The sequence below is a fragment of the Crinia signifera genome, chromosome 9 (assembly GCF_055691185.1).
Source record: "Crinia signifera chromosome 9, ASM5569118v1, whole genome shotgun sequence".
NCBI lineage: Eukaryota > Metazoa > Chordata > Amphibia > Anura > Myobatrachidae > Crinia > Crinia signifera.
The window spans coordinates 75,223,127-75,242,594 of NC_139225.1; the positions used below are offsets into that span (position 1 = coordinate 75,223,127).

At 42.6% G+C, this 19,468-nt stretch overlaps 1 protein-coding gene across 4 annotated transcripts in view; it reads left to right on the plus strand.

Annotated features, from left to right (window-relative positions):
• The window catches only part of NEXMIF (neurite extension and migration factor), a 371,829-nt gene that overhangs the window by 335,490 nt on the left and 16,871 nt on the right, over positions 1 to 19,468 (plus strand). For all 4 annotated transcript variants that reach the window (XM_083159249.1, XM_083159251.1, XM_083159250.1 and 1 more), the window contains one exon: positions 17,725 to 17,849. In XM_083159249.1, coding sequence (XP_083015375.1) covers positions 17,725 to 17,849 — 125 coding nt within the window. The remainder of the gene's footprint in view (positions 1 to 17,724; positions 17,850 to 19,468) is intronic.

Sequence of the window (19,468 nt, forward strand, 5' to 3'; positions counted from 1 at the left end):
ATAACTATAATACTGGCAATAATAAGCTACATTTGAAACCTCTCAAAATCCATGTTTTTTTTTCAATGATGTTTTAAAAAAAAGTTAGCTTTTTCATTTATTTCACAATTAATGCACTTGGGGGCCGATTCAGCGGTAGCTGCAGTTTTGCTAAAATAGCAAACCTGCAACTGCAGACTTTCGCATTCTGGGGACTGTCCAAGTATGCAAAGTTCTGCCCCGGCACTAAGGGTATTCCCCCTGTATACGCAGCATGGCTCTATATTCAGGTGCACCCGCGATCGCACTTTGAAAGTTCACGCGGACTGCAGCTGCTTGTATGCGCAGAAGTCCAAAAGTCACCTGTTTTGGATTTTCGCGCTTCTCTGTCAGGCCCTTAGTTTTGAAATATTTGTATCTTAAAAAAAATTGTCTTTCTTTACATTGCCACCTGTATCTCAACATCCTTTGCTCATTGTAAGCTTGCAAGCAAGACCCTCCTCCTACCTTTTTAAATGTCTGTAAATACCCAGTGTGTTGTATTTTTGTTTCCAATTGGAAAGTGCAACAGAATTTGCTGCTGTATATAATAAACTGTTAATAAATAAATCACGTATCAAAATGAGGATGATAATCCTTTTAAAAACTTACTGATTCTTAGCAATAAAAGGGTTAAAGGGGAAGTCAACCTTTTATTTCAGTAGATGGGTATATTCTATTTTTTACTGTTGTGGCCCTTGGGCACAACAGTAGGTGACAGGACTACTGACAATGTATGGGGACTATTTGCGTTAATATTTGTATTTATGTTTCTGGAACCAGCTAAGAGGTCCCTGTTTATATTTTTTTATCTAGAGTGAAAGTAATAGTAATTTGCTGAATCATGAATTAGCCTTACTTTAATATAGCCAGTTAGCATCTGCCAGCAATACATCTGTTTCATACAGTACATGTTAAAAATACATATTTCCGATGTGTTACTCTACCAAAGTAATGATGAGGTTAAAGAGGCATATTTTTGTATTTCCTCTTTTATCTGCAAACCTTCTCTATTCGTTTATTTGAAGCATTACCTCAAATTATTGCAAATACAAGGTTGCAATATATGACACACGCTGTATGAGGCTGAAGTCGATATTTACGCTTTATAACATAAAGTAGCTTAGTAGCTCTGTGTATATGTGTGGTATGTATGTACATAGTAAGTTTGCCTCATTTATATTATACAGTATATACTGGTATAAGAGGAGACTTGGTAAAGAGCGCCCTCTGTAGGATCAGAGCAGGTATTTGTCACCACATGTAATAAGCACTCTGCAAGAGTCCTACTACCTTGCATGGGAGGAAATGAAGTATTTTCTGTATTTCTGCACCATGATTAGTGGTGTGATGTGCTATTCTTTATTATCAGAAGCGGATATATTTGCAAAGCACAGAAAAGGCTAATACTCGCTTGTCACCATATAAATTAGAAATGAATCATTTTATCAGTCTCTCTTGTACTATAAATATCTATTTTTCCCTGTTCGCAAAACTCAATAAATCCTAATTTAACAGCTCGGCTTGCCTCTCTGTGTGACGAAGCTGCCTCGCAGCAGTGCTCTGGAATCTGTACATCTCTTGAATAGTTGAAGCAATAATCCAGCGTGCTTCTGATGGCCTGATCTTGTCATTTGTCATGACTGCTCAATCTGCCTGGGCTCATTACTACTGTAATAGTTGCACACAAGCAGAATGCTGGTTTCCAGGCTTGAGTGACCTCAGCGGACCAAGTTACTGGTGCTTGCCACCATATGATCCTTCCCAGAACATACATCTTTTTGTAATTAAACCAATTTTACTTTACTCTATTTATTTGTAGCTGTATTGTGAAAAAAGTATAAGTTACATTATTCCTTTGAGTCAGTGCCAGATTAAGCCTTCGGGGGGCCGGGGCACTTTAGTAAAGGCAGTATAAACTTGGTCAATGGGTAACTTCAGGGGATATATATATATATATATATATATATATATATATATATATATAAAGACAAGAAAAGGGTATAGAGGTGCGCTGGTAGTTTCACAGAATGTGTGTACACACAGATGTATAATGACAAATTTTAAAAAATTTATTTCTTAAAATAACATAAAACATACTGAATAGTACACATGATCCTAGTAGAATAAATTATATGTGTGACACACACTTTCCGACAGATTGTTATTATGATACAGTCAAATTCTTATTTTCTCAGTTGAAGAACCCTTTTTCTGAAAGACCCTACGCGTTTCGTCCCGATGGGACTTCTTCAGGGGTGTTAGGGTATCAATCGACAGGTGTGTTCATATAAACCGGTTGGATGGAAAAAAAGGGGAAACTGTGCCCTGATCGCAGTGGATACTGTTAAGGTATCATAGATCCAGAATAAAAACACAAGCCAACTGCTGTAGGCATCAATGATATAAATTCTGTGCTCCTCAATACCATAGGTAAGATACACGGTGAGGATTCTCCTCTGGAGGGATGAGTGTGTCTCAACAGTCAGAAGGCGAAATATATATATATATATATACATACACGTATGTACATACATACATACATACATACATACATACATACCACATGAAAAGCCTGTGTTTGTCCCTCCGCACCCTCAAAGTGCGGCTACGCCCAAACAGCTGCGAATGGATGTTTTGCATAAACATCCCTTCGCATGGCTCGGGTAACCGACCATCGAATGATGTTTAGCGTGCACGCATATATAAGTGACTTTTCAGTAGCGGATATATGCGTGCACGCTGGCGTGGATATGGCCGGGCAGCTGACATCCGGTGATGTCAGCTACCCGCCCCTCCACACCCGCGTCACTGCCTCATTACCATGAGAACGCCCAGCGTTCTCATCGGAACGCACATGGAACGCTGGGCGTTCCCATATGGTGATGGGGCAGCCCGGCGCCCCCCGCCCATCTCTTCCCCCCCACGCTGGCATGGGTGCATGTACCCAGCGACCCGAAAGGTCGCTGTGGGTGCACGCACCATACGCCTGCACATGCGCAGATACCCGTCTGCGTAGACGCACAACATCGGTACTGCGTGCGAATCCACGCAGTACCGATTGGATCTGAATCAGGCCTTAGTCAACTCCCAGTAATGCACTGCACACTGGGCTCCCAATGCATTTTTTTAAAAATACATGCCAACCACAGGGGGCCCCTAGCTAGAGGGGGGCCCAGGGGCACTGACCCCTTGTGCCCCCCATTATAATCCGGCCCTGCTTTGAGTGCCAACGTTGTTGTGAGAGCTCCTAAAAATACCTGCTAAAAATGCCAGCATCGCCCACGTCAATTAATTCAAGGTTACTTAAATATTGCACCCAAAAATAAACAAACACCGCCAGCGACGCTGGCATTTTTAGCGGCTATCTTGAGGATCTCTCACAGTAACATTGGCACTCATAGGGTTAAGTGTTAAAGAATATATCTGACAGCATAATACCATTTCCTTACCTGCCAACATGAATAGTATCTTCAGGGAGATGTTGCTGCTGGAGTGACACACACATCAGTGCATGATATCTTCACTTTCATTTATTCAGACAAAGATCATAACTACCCTGAAACTGCTTATTATTCAATTCTATGGGACTTCAACTGGTGCTGAAAATTGGTGCTTAAGAAATGATAGAAAACCCAAATGTACTATTAACCCCTTCCCGACATTTGACGTACATTTACGTCATGGTCGGGAAGTACTTCCCGACACATGGCATAAATGTACGTCATGGGTTAAAACTGTCACCGCGTCTATAGACGCGGTGACAGTTTGGAGATGTCTGCTGTCCCTGACAGCAGACATCCCCCCTCGCCGCCCGGGGGGGGCAGGGATGCCCCCCCCGGTCGGCGATCGCTGTGATTGGCTGTTCAAATGTGAACAGCCAATCACAGCTATTTCTGTGTTACCGGCGGCTATGCCGCTCGGTAACACAGAAAACGGTGGTGATCGGTACAGCACCGATCACCACCGATCCGCGGACACCCCCTCCCTCCCACCCGGCAGCACTGTGTGCTTACCCGGCACCCGGCAGCCGCTCTCCTCCCTCTGTATGCGCCGCAGCGCTGCCTCCCCCCTCCCTCCCTCCCCCCGCCAGCAGCAGCAGCAGCACTAGGGAAAAAAATGAAATGAAATGAAATGATTATATATATATATATATATATATATATATATATATATATATATATGTGTGTATATACACACACACACACATATATATATATATATGTGTGTGTGTATGTGTGTATACACACACACACATATATATATATATGTGTGTATATACACACATATATATATATATATATATATATATATATATGTGTGTACATATACATATACATATATATATATATATATATATATATATATATATATATATATATATATATATATATATATATATATATACAGATAGATATTCCCGACCGAAGACGTATATATACGTCATGGTCGGGAGGTACTTCCCGACCGAAGACGTATATATACGTCATGGTTTTAAACTGTCACCGCGTCCATAGACGCGGTGACAGTTTGGAGATGTCTGCTGTCCCTGAGCCCCGGTCGGCGATCGCTGCGATTGGCTGTTCAAATGTGAACAGCCAATTGCAGCGTTTTCTGTGTTACCGGCGGCTAAGCCGCTCGGTAACACAGTGATCGGTGGTGATCGGTGCTGTTAAGTACAGCACCGATCACCACCGATCGCCAGCCCCCCCATCCCACCCGGCAGCCCCCCCTCCCTCCCACCCACCCGGCTGCCGCAGCGCCAGCACCCCTCCCAACCCCCCACCAGCCGCAGCGCCAGCCCCCCTCCCAAAGCTGTGGACCAAAATGGGGTCACTTGTGGGGGGGTTCCACTGTATTGGTGCTTCGGGGGTCTTGCTAATGCGACATAGCACCCACCATTCATTCCACCACCAAAAATCACTCCTTCCCTTCTGAGTCCTGCCATGCACCCAACTGGTATTTTTTGGTCACATGTGAGGCATTGCCGTACTCGGGAGAAATTGGGGCACAGATTTTGGGGTGCTTTGTATCCTTCATTCCTTGTGAAAATGAAAAATTTTGAGCCAGAACTGCATTTTTCTGTAAAAAATTACATTTTTTTACACAAAAATGCAGATCTGGCTCAAAATTTTTCATTTTCACAAGGAATGAAGGATACAAAGCACCCCAAAATCTGTGCCCCAATTTCTCCCGAGTACGGCAATGCCTCACATGTGACCAAAAAATACCAGTTGGGTGCATGGCAGGACTCAGAAGGGAAGGAGTGATTTTTGGATTTTGCAGCACAGATTTTGGTGGAATGAATGGTGGGTGCTATGTTGCACCAATACAGTGGAACCCCCCCACAAGTCACCCCATTTTGCAAACTACACCCTTCAGGGAATTCATCTAGGGGTATAGTGTACATTTCAAACCCCCAGGGGTTTCACCAATTTTGATACAACTGAGCTGTGAAAATGAAAAATTAATTTTTTTTATTTTCACTGCCCAGTTGTACCACAATTGGTGAAACCCCTGGGGGTTTGAAATGTACACTATACCCCTAGATGAATTCCCTGAAGGGTGTAGTTTGCAAAATGGGGTGACTTGTGGGGGGGTTCCACTGTATTGGTGCAACATAGCACCCACCATTCATTCCACCAAAATCTGTGCTGCAAAATCCAAAAATCACTCCTTCCCTTCTGAGTCCTGCCATGCACCCAACTGGTATTTTTTGGTCACATGTGAGGCATTGCCGTACTCGGGAGAAATTGGGGCACAGATTTTGGGGTGCTTTGTATCCTTCATTCCTTGTGAAAATGAAAAATTTTGAGCCAGAACTGCATTTTTCTGTAAAAAATTACATTTTTTTACACAAAAATGCAGATCTGGCTCAAAATTTTTCATTTTCACAAGGAATGAAGGATACAAAGCACCCCAAAATCTGTGCCCCAATTTCTCCCGAGTACGGCAATGCCTCACATGTGACCAAAAAATACCAGTTGGGTGCATGGCAGGACTCAGAAGGGAAGGAGTGATTTTTGGATTTTGCAGCACAGATTTTGGTGGAATGAATGGTGGGTGCTATGTTGCACCAATACAGTGGAACCCCCCCACAAGTCACCCCATTTTGCAAACTACACCCTTCAGGGAATTCATCAAGGGGTATAGTGTACATTTCAAACCCCCAGGGGTTTCACCAATTTTGATACAACTGAGCTGTGAAAATGAAAAATTATTTTTTTTTATTTTCACTGCCCAGTTGTACCACAATTGGTGAAACCCCTGGGGGTTTGAAATGTACACTATACCCCTAGATGAATTCCCTGAAGGGTGTAGTTTGCAAAATGGGGTCACTTGTGGGGGGGTTCCTAACTTTTAGCATCTTATGGTGCCTAGAAACCTACATGGTGCCTAAAAAATAATCTCATAAAAAGGAGGCTCCAAAATCAAGTAGGTGCTCCTTCTATTATGAAGCCTGTGGTTTGGTCACCGTGCACACTAGGGCCACATATAGGATATTTTTGAAAACAAAAGAATTGGGGGAATCAATTTTTAGTCACATTTCTCTAGTAAAATCTACTGTATTCGTTAGAAAAATGTATTAAAATTGAAACTCTGCAAAAAAAATGAAATTTTGAAATTTCACCTACACTTTGTTTTAATTCCTGTGAAACACCTAAAGGGTTAACAAACTTCCAAAATGCTGTTTTGAATACTGTGAGGGGTGCAGTTTTTGAAATGGCATCATTTATGGGGGTGTCTCACATACAAGTCCCTCAAAGTCACATCAGAACTGAACTGGTCCCTAAAAAAATCAGTGTTTGAAATTTTCTTGAAAATTTGAGAATTTGCTATTCATATTGTAAGCCTCCTAGTGTCCAAAAAAATTAAAAGGAAGTTGAAATAATGATGGAAACATAAAGTAGACATATGGTCTATGTTAGTTATTAACTATTTTGAGTGGTATGATTATTTGTCTCACAAGCAGAAAATTTAACATTTTGAAAATCGCTAAATTTTCCATTTTTTCACGACATTTTGGTATTTTTCACAAAAAAACACAGACTGTATCGACCCAAATTTACCACTAATTTGAAGTACAATGTGTCACGAAAAAACAATCTCAAAATCACTGGGATAAGTAAAAGCAAAAAAAAGTTATCCCCACTTAAGTGAGACATGTCAGATTTGAAAAAAATGGCTCTGTCAGGAACGCAAAAACTAGCTCTGTCAGGAAGGGGTTAATTAACGTAGGGGCTCCAAAACGACCCCATCCCTACAATATGTAAGAAGGGAAGGGATCACTTTTACAATAATTTCACTTATCCTTTTGGGATTTGGGGCCATTCTACGGTATACTGGCCCTGCATGTGCGGAGTCAATTGTCCTGGAGGAATCTAGCCCATATCTACTGTGGCTAAAGTGAACTTCAGATGGCATTATTGCTGGGGCCAGTAATCTGACATCTGACCGGTGGTCAGGATGCTGGTGGTTAGAATACTGATACCGGTATCTGGAAGGAGGGAATCCTGACAGGGTCAGATAAGTATCCTGGTGTATTCAATGTTCCAGAGCTGGTCTTCTGCGTGTAGTCAGGATGCTGGCATTGATATACTGAACACGGGCATACTGACCACGGGGATGCTGACAGCCTTCTTATGGACTATCTCCTTCTAAAGATGGTGTAAGTAGCCAGAGCCAAGCTTGGTACAGTGAGTCTGGCAGCCACCATAGAAACCTACGTGTGCTGCTTCTTCTCTAGGAAATAAAGGAGCAGCAGCAGATACAAGAGATGGCACATAGTACATCCAGGAGATCGTTAATATTTGCTGGTGCCCTCCACCCTGAAAAACATTAATTGTCATGCAAATATTGTTTGATAAATAGGGCCCTATCTATGACAGACAAAACCTGAGCCTGGAATTATCATCAATCATATAAGCAAAGTAAAGAGTAGGTAACCATGTACCTGGACAAACCATGCTGCGCTGCATGGGAGCAAATACATTTCTATACTTTTTTTTAACTTTACTTTTTTGCATGTATGCAGGGTAAATACTGACTGCTTTTGCATGTAGCTTAGAAATGCTGAGCAGTGTTATGTTTACACTGCATATTAGATATTAGTTTGGACATGCTCCCCTTCCAAATAATAAGCTTTGATATCTTCCTCATCTGCCTAGGTGCACAGTCACTTGGGAGTCCAGTTATCACTGAATATTTGTGGCTTAATGCCTGAAAACACCAGTTTTTGTGGGTTAACCGCACATATTTAATATCATCCTAAGGTGTTACAGAGGGGCCCCTCGATTCTCACTGACAGTCTACTCTACATAGGCCTCTATGGGGGCTACAATGCTGCCATATTTACCAACTTCCGGAATGCAAAACATTCCAGGGATTGGCCCTCGTAGCTACTGCCATCTATAGCAGTAGCCAGCTGTAGACTATGCGCTATACTTCCCAGTCTTAGCCATGAGAGGGTCCTTGCATACCATTTAGAGAAGCCAATCCTGGGCATTTTTTTTATATTTGCTTACATGTGCGGTGCGGCTGGGAGCTAGGTGGTGCGGCTTAGAGCCAGGTGAGCTGGCTTTTTGTCCGGGAGCCAGACAGGAGTCAGGATGCAGCAGGAGAGCCAGATGAGCTGGCTTTTTGTCCGGGAGCCAGACAGGAGTCAGGATGCAGCAGGACGGGCGTGGGGACCAAATCCTGATATCTTGTGATTGGCCACCCTAGTGCCATGGTTTTCTTGTATTTGCTCATTTATGTATTCTGTTAGGCACTGTGGAATCCTTGTTGTGCGATATAATAAACTATAATAATAATAATAATAATAATAATAATAAAAAATACATTGGGGGAAATTTACTAAGATGTGTATTCTACTTCACATGTGATGATGCTATGGGCAACCAATCAGATCTTGTATTCTATCTTCTAGAGGGTGCTAAATAAATAAGAAGTAGATTCTGATTGGTTGCCCATAGCAACATCACAAGTGAAGTAGAATACACATGTTAGTAAATTTCCCCCATTGTTTTGCCTTGTGAATGATTGTCCTCTAAAACAAAAATCCAAAACTCAGACTGTATTGCATCCCGCCGCATATACCAGATAGTAAGACAAACAGAATGGACCCTTGTCATCTCTTTCCTTCTGAGATTATTGTATGGTGCCTATTTAAAAAAATACAATAATGAATATGCCAGTGAAGAATAGGATAATGAAATAAAAAACAACAACAAAATGGGTACTTGTGAGTTATCTGGACGCCCGATTTTTTGATTGTATGCCTTAAGTTAAGGCATACAATCAGATACGATGCGATGCGATATCGCATCGCATCGCATCGCATCGCATGCGACCATCGGATGCGATGACCCGATTTTTCCATAGGAATCAATGTTAAAATGATTCCTATGGAAAAAGGGGTCCTTTTCATACCCCTACTATCCAAGTGGGCATGGAGTTGGATATAAACCTGTGGCGAGCGTAGCGAGCCACCGAGCCCGAAGCGTGGCGAGCGAAGCGAGCCCCGCGAGGGGACGGTATTCCGTGTCCCCTCGCGGGGCTCGCTACGCTCGCCACGCTTCGGGCTCGGTGGCTCGCTACGCTCGCCACAGGTTTATATCCAACTCCATGCCCACTTGGATAGTAGGGGTATGAAAAGGACCCCTTTTTCCCATTGAATTCCATGTTAAAATGGACTCAGTCCATTTTAACATTGATTCCTATGGAAAAATCGGGTCATCGCATCGCATCGCATCGCATCCGATGGTCGCATGCGATGCGATGCGATGTGCCCGATCCGACCCGATTTTGAAATCGGGCGTCCGGATAACTCACAAGTACCACAAAATGACCTGTCGCAGCTATGTGGGGCTGGTGTCAGGTGGGCATGTGTGACAGGTGAATTAGCCAGTTACAGAAGCCCATGGTGGAGCTGCTTAGAGTTAAATGTCCGGATGAGCTCCCCACAGCTCCCTGTCTAACCACTGCACATAGCAACCTGCACGGGATGATTAGAGCTGACAGACTCTTGCCTAAAATATTAGATCTCAATCTCTGTGTCTCAACAGGTGCGCCTGTCAGAAAACCAAAATCTGGCAATCTGCTCATGCCTGTCCTCCAATCCAATCTCAGCGCTGCAATTAATCTTCATGTGAGCCTGCAAATGCCTGAAAGTAAACCTGATAACAGCCAAGCTGCCATCCCCTTTTCTCTTACATTTATAGGGAAATGATCAGGCATGGTGTTACAGACAGGCCATCCTTAATTTGCCAAGATCCAGTAGAAAATGTACAAAACCTTCATTCATACCCAGAAATTATTTCAGCAAACAGGGTAAAAAAGATCCTCTATCCTGTCAGCATTCAGATTGCATACCTCTGTGGCCAACTATAACTCATCGCAGTCATCCTATATAAACATATGAGGTATCTCTTACCTGGAAATATGTTATCCAGAAGTTTCCAGAGACAAAGATAAAAATTAGTAAATATTATATTAATGTTTACTTATAGGCAATTATTCAGATCTGATTGCAGTACAAATTTCTTTGGAAAATGGGCAAAATCATGTGCACTGCAGGTGGGGCAGATGTAACATGTGCAGAGAGAGTTCAATTTGGGTAGGGTGTGTTGAAACTGAAATCTAAATTGCAGTGTATAAATAATGCAGCCAGTATTTACCCTGCACAGAAACAAAATAACTCTCTCTATACATGTTACATCTGCCCCACCTGCAGTGCACATGGTTTTGTCCATTTTCCAAACAAATTTGTACTGAGATCAGATCTGAGTAAAGGCCTTATAGTGGAAGCATATTCTGTTGCACTGTAAATATATAATATACACAGATATAATATTGTAAAGCGCAACGGAATCTGCTGCGCTATATAAGAAACTGTAAATAAATAAATCTATGGTCACTGCAAGAACGCAGTACCTATTATCCTGGAACACCCAAGAGGCTCACAGATATCGTGGAGCTCTGCCAGAAGTAGTTTTAGTGGTGGATTCTGAATACTTGTTGCCTTTGTAAATTACAGAACGTTGCCAGACCATGATTGTTCTGATGTATCAATTCATTGTTCTGTATACATAATTAATGTGGCTTTATTATGGGCACATGTATGTTAGATCAGTATTGAATGAGTTAGTTTAATTTGTGCAGGGAAGGGGAATTCTAGCCAGCAGAGAAACTGATAGTTGGTGGCACCGTTTACAAGGAAATCATTGAAGAAGAATTTCTAAAGCCAGCTGGCACTGTTCAGTTTCACTCAGCCAGCCCTGACCTGCAGCCCCACCTGCTGACTGCAACAGTGGGGCGCCCCTTTTTACGGGCCAGCTAATCATGATAGATTGCACTTGGCTCTGGGAATGTCAGTTCAGTGCTACCTTCAACCTTCTCCCCCCATTTGTAAACAGCTCGCAGCAAACAAAACGGCATAGTGATGGTAAATGGACCAGCTAAATAGACAATCTGCCCTACATCTTTACCTTACATTGGAAAGGAAAATGTGTTGGAATATGCAAGCACATAGAGTGAAATGCATCCAAGATTTATTATGAGAGCAAAACCCTACTTGTTTTTACATGCACTTCTGTGGGCTGCGAACAAGCATATTAGTTTTTCCTCCCAGAAAACCATGAATCCTGCAATGCTGGAAATTGCTTAATACCCGTACATGTTATTCTCCATAAATGGCCTTCATTCACGGCATAAGCGTCACATACTTAGTACGATCTGATAATCGCATTGTAGTATGCGATTACACCTGGCAGATATATTAATGAACAGTGACATAGATAATGGCTTGGAAGGAGCCCATCAACATGTGCTCAGAGTGGTAGCAGGACTCCTGTGCATGCTTGGTCCCACTGATCTCTGCCGGGTAAATTTTCAATCTGTGGCCCATAGGCTACAATTGACTAAGGCTATCTTTAGATGGCATTAGCTGTGGGGGCCAAACTGAATGTATTGAGTGTATTGAGATTTCTCCATGCGCAAATTTCCGAAAAAAATGGAACAGTGGACATTTTTTCTGGTGATTTTTGTAGCGCTGATGATGCCAGCAAAATAATTTGAAAAGGGTGTTTTCACACCTTTTTCACATTTTGAGCAATTTTCGTGAAAAATATGACCTGACTAAATGACCGGGATCACAAGGCAGGAGTCAGCAATCACATGACCCTGACCTCATTGGAAAGCATCCTTGCACCCTTTGGCGATGGTGTCTGTGTCACCCCGATAAGGCTGTGGAGTGCATTCGCAAGGACAGAACTTTCTCCAAAGCTCTGCTCCTGCACGTTGTAGTTGATACATCCATGCAAATTGAGCAATTATCGCAGTGTGGATGGGGGCGATTTTATTACATGACATCTGCCACACAAAGCATTTTTGGGCAGAAGCCACTACACTACTCGAATGAGTACCAACATTTTAAAATTCGAGCAAGTCGTATGGTTAAAATCGGCAGTCAAAAATGGGCAAATTTGACCATTTGGAGATTTTTTAAGGAAATTCAGCTTTTTACTTCTTCTACCAAATTACTTCTTCATGTGCTAAAAGATGCTGTAACAGAGTGAAAGCAATTTTTAGCAGGAACAACTGTATCTGTTTCAAACTTACTGGAAATGGAGAGAGGGAGCTGTGAAGACAGATATTGGAGATCGGAGCAAATAGGAACTGGCTGTGGGGTAGAGAGTTTGTAGGCTAAAAACTTTCACAGCTCAAAGTGAAAGTAAAAACGGTCACAGCTCAAAGTGAAAGTACATTGCAGAAGCTGTTATTTTAATGGGCTTTTTAACTAGTAATAATAATAACAATGAATTCTATTAGCAAATGTCCCAATTAGCCCAACATCGATTATGATCGCATTTTAAGTGACAAGAAATCAATATATATTGACCAAAAATCGACCTTTAGTAATTATTCTCCTAAATGTCAGATGTGGCCATTGCAATATGCCTGTAAAAATGCCACCACCATAATCTGGCAGGCAATAGGAGCAAATTCAACAGAAATCCTACAGGAGATGTGGCTTTACAATTATAGTAAAACAAGCTAAAAAAAACAGTACAGAACAAGACTGAACAGTGTAAACAGTGGCGTAAGTTTGCCCCAGTCTCCCGGAGACATGGTAAATGTTGGTGCCCCCCTACACACACACACACACACATATACACATATACCTCTTTCACTTGGCCATGCGACACATATGTCTTTCATTCAGACGCACACACCCTTTACTCAGTCGTGGACACACACAAACCTCTTTCACTCATATGCTGTGTACACACAGTGCGAGTACCGTGTGATGCGATCCCGACGCGATCAGATCTCATCGCACGAAATGCATGCGATCTGCATTGACTTATAGTGCAGATCTGCATTATATAGTCATGGCAGTCAGGACTTTCTGCTTGCCATACATGAACACGCTTCGGGATCGCAAGGGTTAAAAAACCCAATGTGATCTGCATGAGATCCCGATGAGATTTTGACTATATGGTGATAATCTCATGCAGATTGTACCCGTGTGTACACACCAAGACACACACATACACACACAGAAGAGAAGTGGGTACTTGTGTAGTTTCACGGCGCCAGCATGGCGCCGTGCGTCTGAGTCCCCTTGCGGGGCACGCTTCGCTCGCCCACGCTGCGGGCTCGGTGGCTCGCTACGCTCACCACGCTATCTAAAATCAACTCCATGCCAGCGTGGATAGTGGGGGTATGAACTATCCACGTTGGCATGGAGTTAAGTTACTTTATTTTAGATAGTTTGGCGAGCGTACCCAACCCGGAAGTAGCACGGCGCCATGCTGGCGCCGTGAAACTACACAAGAACTGAGAAGTGCCCCCTTAAGAGAAAATTCCGACTCCATTGTCTCCTGCAGTTCCACCACTAAGTGTAAACATACAGGTACCTCCTGTTTAAAAAACTGTTCAGCGGGACTCCTTCCTGCTGCAAAGTGGCATGCTCCTGGCTTTGTGGGTTGATGCCCCTGCTACCAGAGCCATCATTAAGCAGGCATGGCCAGCACTCTGATAGCTGCTGGCCATGTCCCCTGTCCCTCTGCTTCCTCTGAGTAGATGCTGTGTCCGCATGCCCATAACATCTAATCCGAGCTGCTCTGTAAAAATCAGGACAGTTGTTAGGTATTTTGAAAATAATAATTATAAAAAAGTAAAAAGAGCAAGATGCACACATAACAAAACTTCTCAGTCACCCTTCCCTTTTGAAGCTGACTAGGAAATGTGCTTTATTAATGTGACGCTATCGCTCATTTCAATGTAATCCTCTGTAATCCTTTGAGTAGATTGCTGCAATGCTCATAAAATATTAGCATGATTGGGAAGATTTAGTTTAGATTTAGACCTGTCAGATGTGTCCCCCGGTCCTCGTCATCCCTTCATCATCTGGCCCATCACTAAAAGTGTTTTGCAAATGGTAAGCAGCACAGATAGTGTTTATGCATGGGCCCTGACCACTTTTACAGTATGTGTAGATTGGGATCTTATTACTATGTAATATCATACTATGCTCATGGCCCACAGGAAGGGTAGACAAGTCTCCCAAAGCTGGCCACAGACACTTGCCCCCACATAAAGTCAGCCCACCCCCCCACCCCCCTCCCTTCCTCCTCTAAATGCACATACAGCTGTCATTGTAATTGGATGGTGCAAATTATTTACAATGCTGGTAATCTGTCATTGAATAGAGGGTTTTGGGACAATGGTGATGAGATGACATATCCACACCCCCTCACTTCCTACCCCTTGAGAGGCCACTCCCCCTGTTTCACGGACCTGGCTGCTCACTCCTGCAGGTTGGACTCAGGAGGGGTGGATAGCACACCTTGCACCCATTATGGATACACCGCTGCTGCAGATATTTTCCCAGATTCTGATTCTTTCCATGTAGCTCACTCAGTAGAATGTACATTCTGGTAGGAGATTTGGAATACAGAATGCCTGTTCCGCTGTGACAACTTTGATGAATAGAAGTGCAGAGAATTACGATTTTTCTGTAACCTTGTCATTTGTAGAGGCCAGCCATGCTGTCATAATATTATGCTATGTTATTGTGTCTGACAGTAACAAATAGGATCAAGTGATATTATCTGACATTGCTTCTTATTATTGCTACAATAATCTTATGGTGTGAGCTGTAGCTGTGGTATGCAGATAAATCGGGATGACTGCATTCCACCAGATGATGGCAGTTAAGCCCCATACACAGTAGGGACCTTACTATGGTCAACACGCAACACTGCAAATTTCGCAGCATTGCATGTGGATTAAACGCCGCTCGCACAGCCGCCCGCCGCTCGCACAGCCGTCGGCCGCTCGCACCGACGCCCACCCCACCTCACTCACCGAGTTCAATTTATAGAGATTGTGGGGTCGATTTATTAAGCTCGGTGAAGTGTAAAGTGTCTTTTTTTATCACCGGCCAATCAGCTCCTACCTGTCAGTGTGAAGATGACATCAGTCGAGCAGCCCCAACATCCCCCCCCACCACCACCACCACCACCCACATCTTCTCTACAAAATATAGGGCTCCAGCTATGCTGTCTGAGAACCGCTGGTAGATCAGGGTCAGACTATTGTCTACTGCTTTCCAAGGGTAAGAAGGAGCTGAAGGTAGTTGGTAGGTTGTTGCTAAGTGTGCACCTCCTAGGGGAAAGAAGTGGGGTGTATTTGGTGTCTGGCTGCTGGGTGCACACATCACAGGGAGCGGGATAGTTGGTTGGTGACTGTCTGCCGGTGAGCACATAGTAGGTGGTGGGTATGGCCACCATTGCTTAGTGCCCAGCAAAAACCGTGTGGAGCGAGCTTTGAGTCTAACCGATAAACTTGTGAGCTGGCTGAAAATAGGCCAGGGTCCAGACAATCGGGACATACCGACAGCCGGGACCAGGGATTGGATACTCCCCATATTCTAGCCACTTTATCTTGAGTGCATGCTCCCCAGGGATGACTCAAGGGTTGGGCTGCCAAGTCTATTGCCCAGGATTCTGCAGCCTGGGTTGTGTAGCTACAGTCAAATAGCGTCAGAGATTGAATACCCCCCAATGTCTATTAATACCCTACCTAAAATCTGTCTAGGCATTGCCGAATGCTTGTAGTCTACACTCTATACCTCTATAACATGCATGGTATTAACATTAACTTTTTATTTCTACAAAAATGATTGTTATCCTGCATACACTTTATCATTGTTTCTGATCTTGTAGAGGAAAGTGAAAGGTTAAATAGCGGCATGTAGTACAATAATATGTTTATGTAGAATTTATTTTATTTATTAACAGTTTCTTATATAGCGCAGCATATTCCGTTGCGCTTTACAAAGGAGACAGTGATACAACAAACAGGGTGTTTACAGACAGTCAAAATGTAGGAGGGCCCTGCTCGCAAGCGTACAATCTATAGGATGTGCACAAATGAAAGCATGTCTTTGTGGAGTGCCTATATGTCTGTTGAACATACTGGGTGAGATTTAATAGGATGAGAGATTCAGAAAGTGAGAGATTTGGGAAGAAATCTCCTGTTTTTTTAAAGCGGCAATCATTTACACTTCAAAATCAAACTGGTTTTGCAGTGTAAATGATTGCCGCTTTAAAAAAAACTGGAGATTTCTTCCCAAATCTCTCACTTTCTGAATCTCTCATCCTATTAAATCTCACCCACTGTATGTTAATCCTTTCATTCTTGAGGCAACACTAATTAGTGTATCCTTCCCATAGCAGAATATATGTTTAGATCTACACATGCCAGCATGTCCTGACACTGTTTCAGCATACCCTAATATGGCATGCTGGACTGAGTAGTTCCACAGCAGCTAGAGATCCACATGTATAATACACCTGGTGTATAGACTAGTGTCCAGTTATTAATGCTGCTTAAATGAAAGTGCAAGTCAGTCATACCCCTTTCAGACCGCAGCAGTAACCCGGGTTATTGCCAGGTTATTACGGGTGTAGTATGGCAGTCCGTCAATCGGGATCCTGATGGTCAGGTCCCGACATCGGAATCCTGACTGCCCGTGCTCTGACCGGGGGGCGAACATGAACAAGCCCCTTGCGGGCTCGCTGTGCTCAGCACACTGCGGGCTCGGTGGCTCACTTCGCTCGCCACAGGTTCTATTCTCCCTCTATGGGGGTCGTGGACCCCCACAAGGGAGAATAGCCCCTGTCAGTTGGGATTACTTGTGCAGAGAGACTTAGATTTGGGTAATATATTTTGTTTATCTGTGCAGGGTGAATACTGGCTGCTTTATTTTTACACTGAAATTTAGATTTCCGTTTGAACACACCCCACCCAAATCTAACTCTCTGCCCCACCTGCAGGGGAGCATGGTTTTGTCAATTTGCTTAAAAAGCAGCCTTGCAGTCAGGTCTGACTCATGCAGAGAGTTGCGATTGCTTAAGTGTTAGCTCTGGGGCAGATTTATTAAGCTTGGAGAAGAGATAAACTGGAGATAAAGCGGAGAAAAGGTAAAAGGAGATAAAGCACCAGCCAATCAGCTGTGTTTGAAAAAGACAGTTGGTAGTTGATTGGCTGGTGCTTTATCTCCTTTTACCTTTTCTCCGCTTTATCTCCAGTTTATCTCCTCTCCAAGCTTAATAAATCTGCCCTAGAACTTTGTTGTATGAACTGTTACTTGAAATCTGTAGCCAAAAGCTAAAGGGAGTTTTTATTTCACAGGTTGGACACAAGTGCTGAGGTATGGAGTGAGCCCCAGAACGATAAATTGATGGACGGCCAGGAAGAAAGAGACTCTGCTGCCGAAGCAGTCAGCACACTTCTAATTAATGGCATTAGTGGGAATGGTAAGTCTATTTAGAGGTGGCTCTCAAAGTAAAATGTACCTTACTGAACATAGAGAACACTTAAAATCTGAATTTACTGAACTACTGCACACTGTAATTTCCTAGAATGTATGGGAGACTCTCATCCTTGGGGATCTCACTGAATCCCAGTGTCAAATAATTTACAATGCATTTTACTATGAATTGCATGATCATAATCATGGTCCTGCTGCAAGAATACCAAAAGTGTTGCATAGTAGTGCATGCCTGCACATATCCTCCTTGTACCTCCTTTATGGAATCACCTTGATGAATGGTCCAATTTTGATTTAAAATATATTTGATTGTGGTGTACATGGGACTGGGCAAACTAAAACTTTGCAAACTAAAAATACCACATCAAAAATAAAATGGTTCTCTGATTGAATGCTCATATACTGTACAGTTATCTTTCTTCTGACTTTTTTGAATTTACTGTATGACTGTCTGTATGTCAGAATTATGTTTACACTGAACAGTTTATGCTTAAACTGAATAGTAATATGCAGTACAGTGTATAATACTATAAATATATATATATAGAGAAACTGACATTGACGTCTCAGTTCCCATATTCTCTATACACAGTGAACATTTCTCTCATCACAAAGTAGATTCATTGTGTAGACCAGGGGTTCCCAATCTTTTTCTAATCACGGCACCCTAGAGTATCAGAATTTTTCCTAGGCACCCCTAGGCCCCAAAAAATATATATCAAATTAAGTAGATTGTGTTTATATGTGCTTCTTAGGTTCAGTTATGTGGTAAAAAGCAGGATTTGGTTCTGATTGTACACATTTTATGATTGGCAGCAACCAGCACTGGTTTTGTCCAGAAATAATTGATCATAAATCATTTGAATTGGTCCTGGATGACCAACCCAAGGCACCCCTGCCAGTGTCCCGAGGCACCCCAGGGAGCCTAGGCGCACAGTTTGGGAACCACTGGTGTAGACAATAACTATTTAGAATGAAATCCATATTCAGCCATTATACAAGGTGAATGAGCCTCATTCAAACCTTTTAGGAACTCCCCCACATATAAATAGTGCAACTATGACCTTTATTCCGATCTGATCGCAGTACAAATGGAAAATGGGCAAAACCATGTGCACTGCAGGTGGGGCAGATGTAGCATGTGCAGAGAGAGTTAGATTTGTGTGAGTTATTTTGTTTCTGTGCAGGGTAAATACTGGCTGCATTATTTTTACACTGCAATTTAGATTTCAGTTTCAACACACCCCACCCAAATGTAGCTCTCTTTGCACATGTTACATCTGCCCCACCTGCAGTGCACATGGTTTTGCGAATTTTCCAAACAAATTTGTACTGCGATCAGATCTGAATAAGAGCCAATGTGTGCTTGATAATGCCAGATAGTTATTGATCAAATTTATATTGATATAAAATTATTATTATATATACCATGGGGTTCATTGACTATAGTGTATAAGCCATTAAACATCATTAAAAGACATTCTGTGGAATGGTTGTTAATGATCATGATATAGTTTTTGCACATTAGTGTCAATTTCCTACTGCGTATTGATGTGTGCATACATTTATACTTATATGCAGCAGCTTAATGAACCATTCCACTAA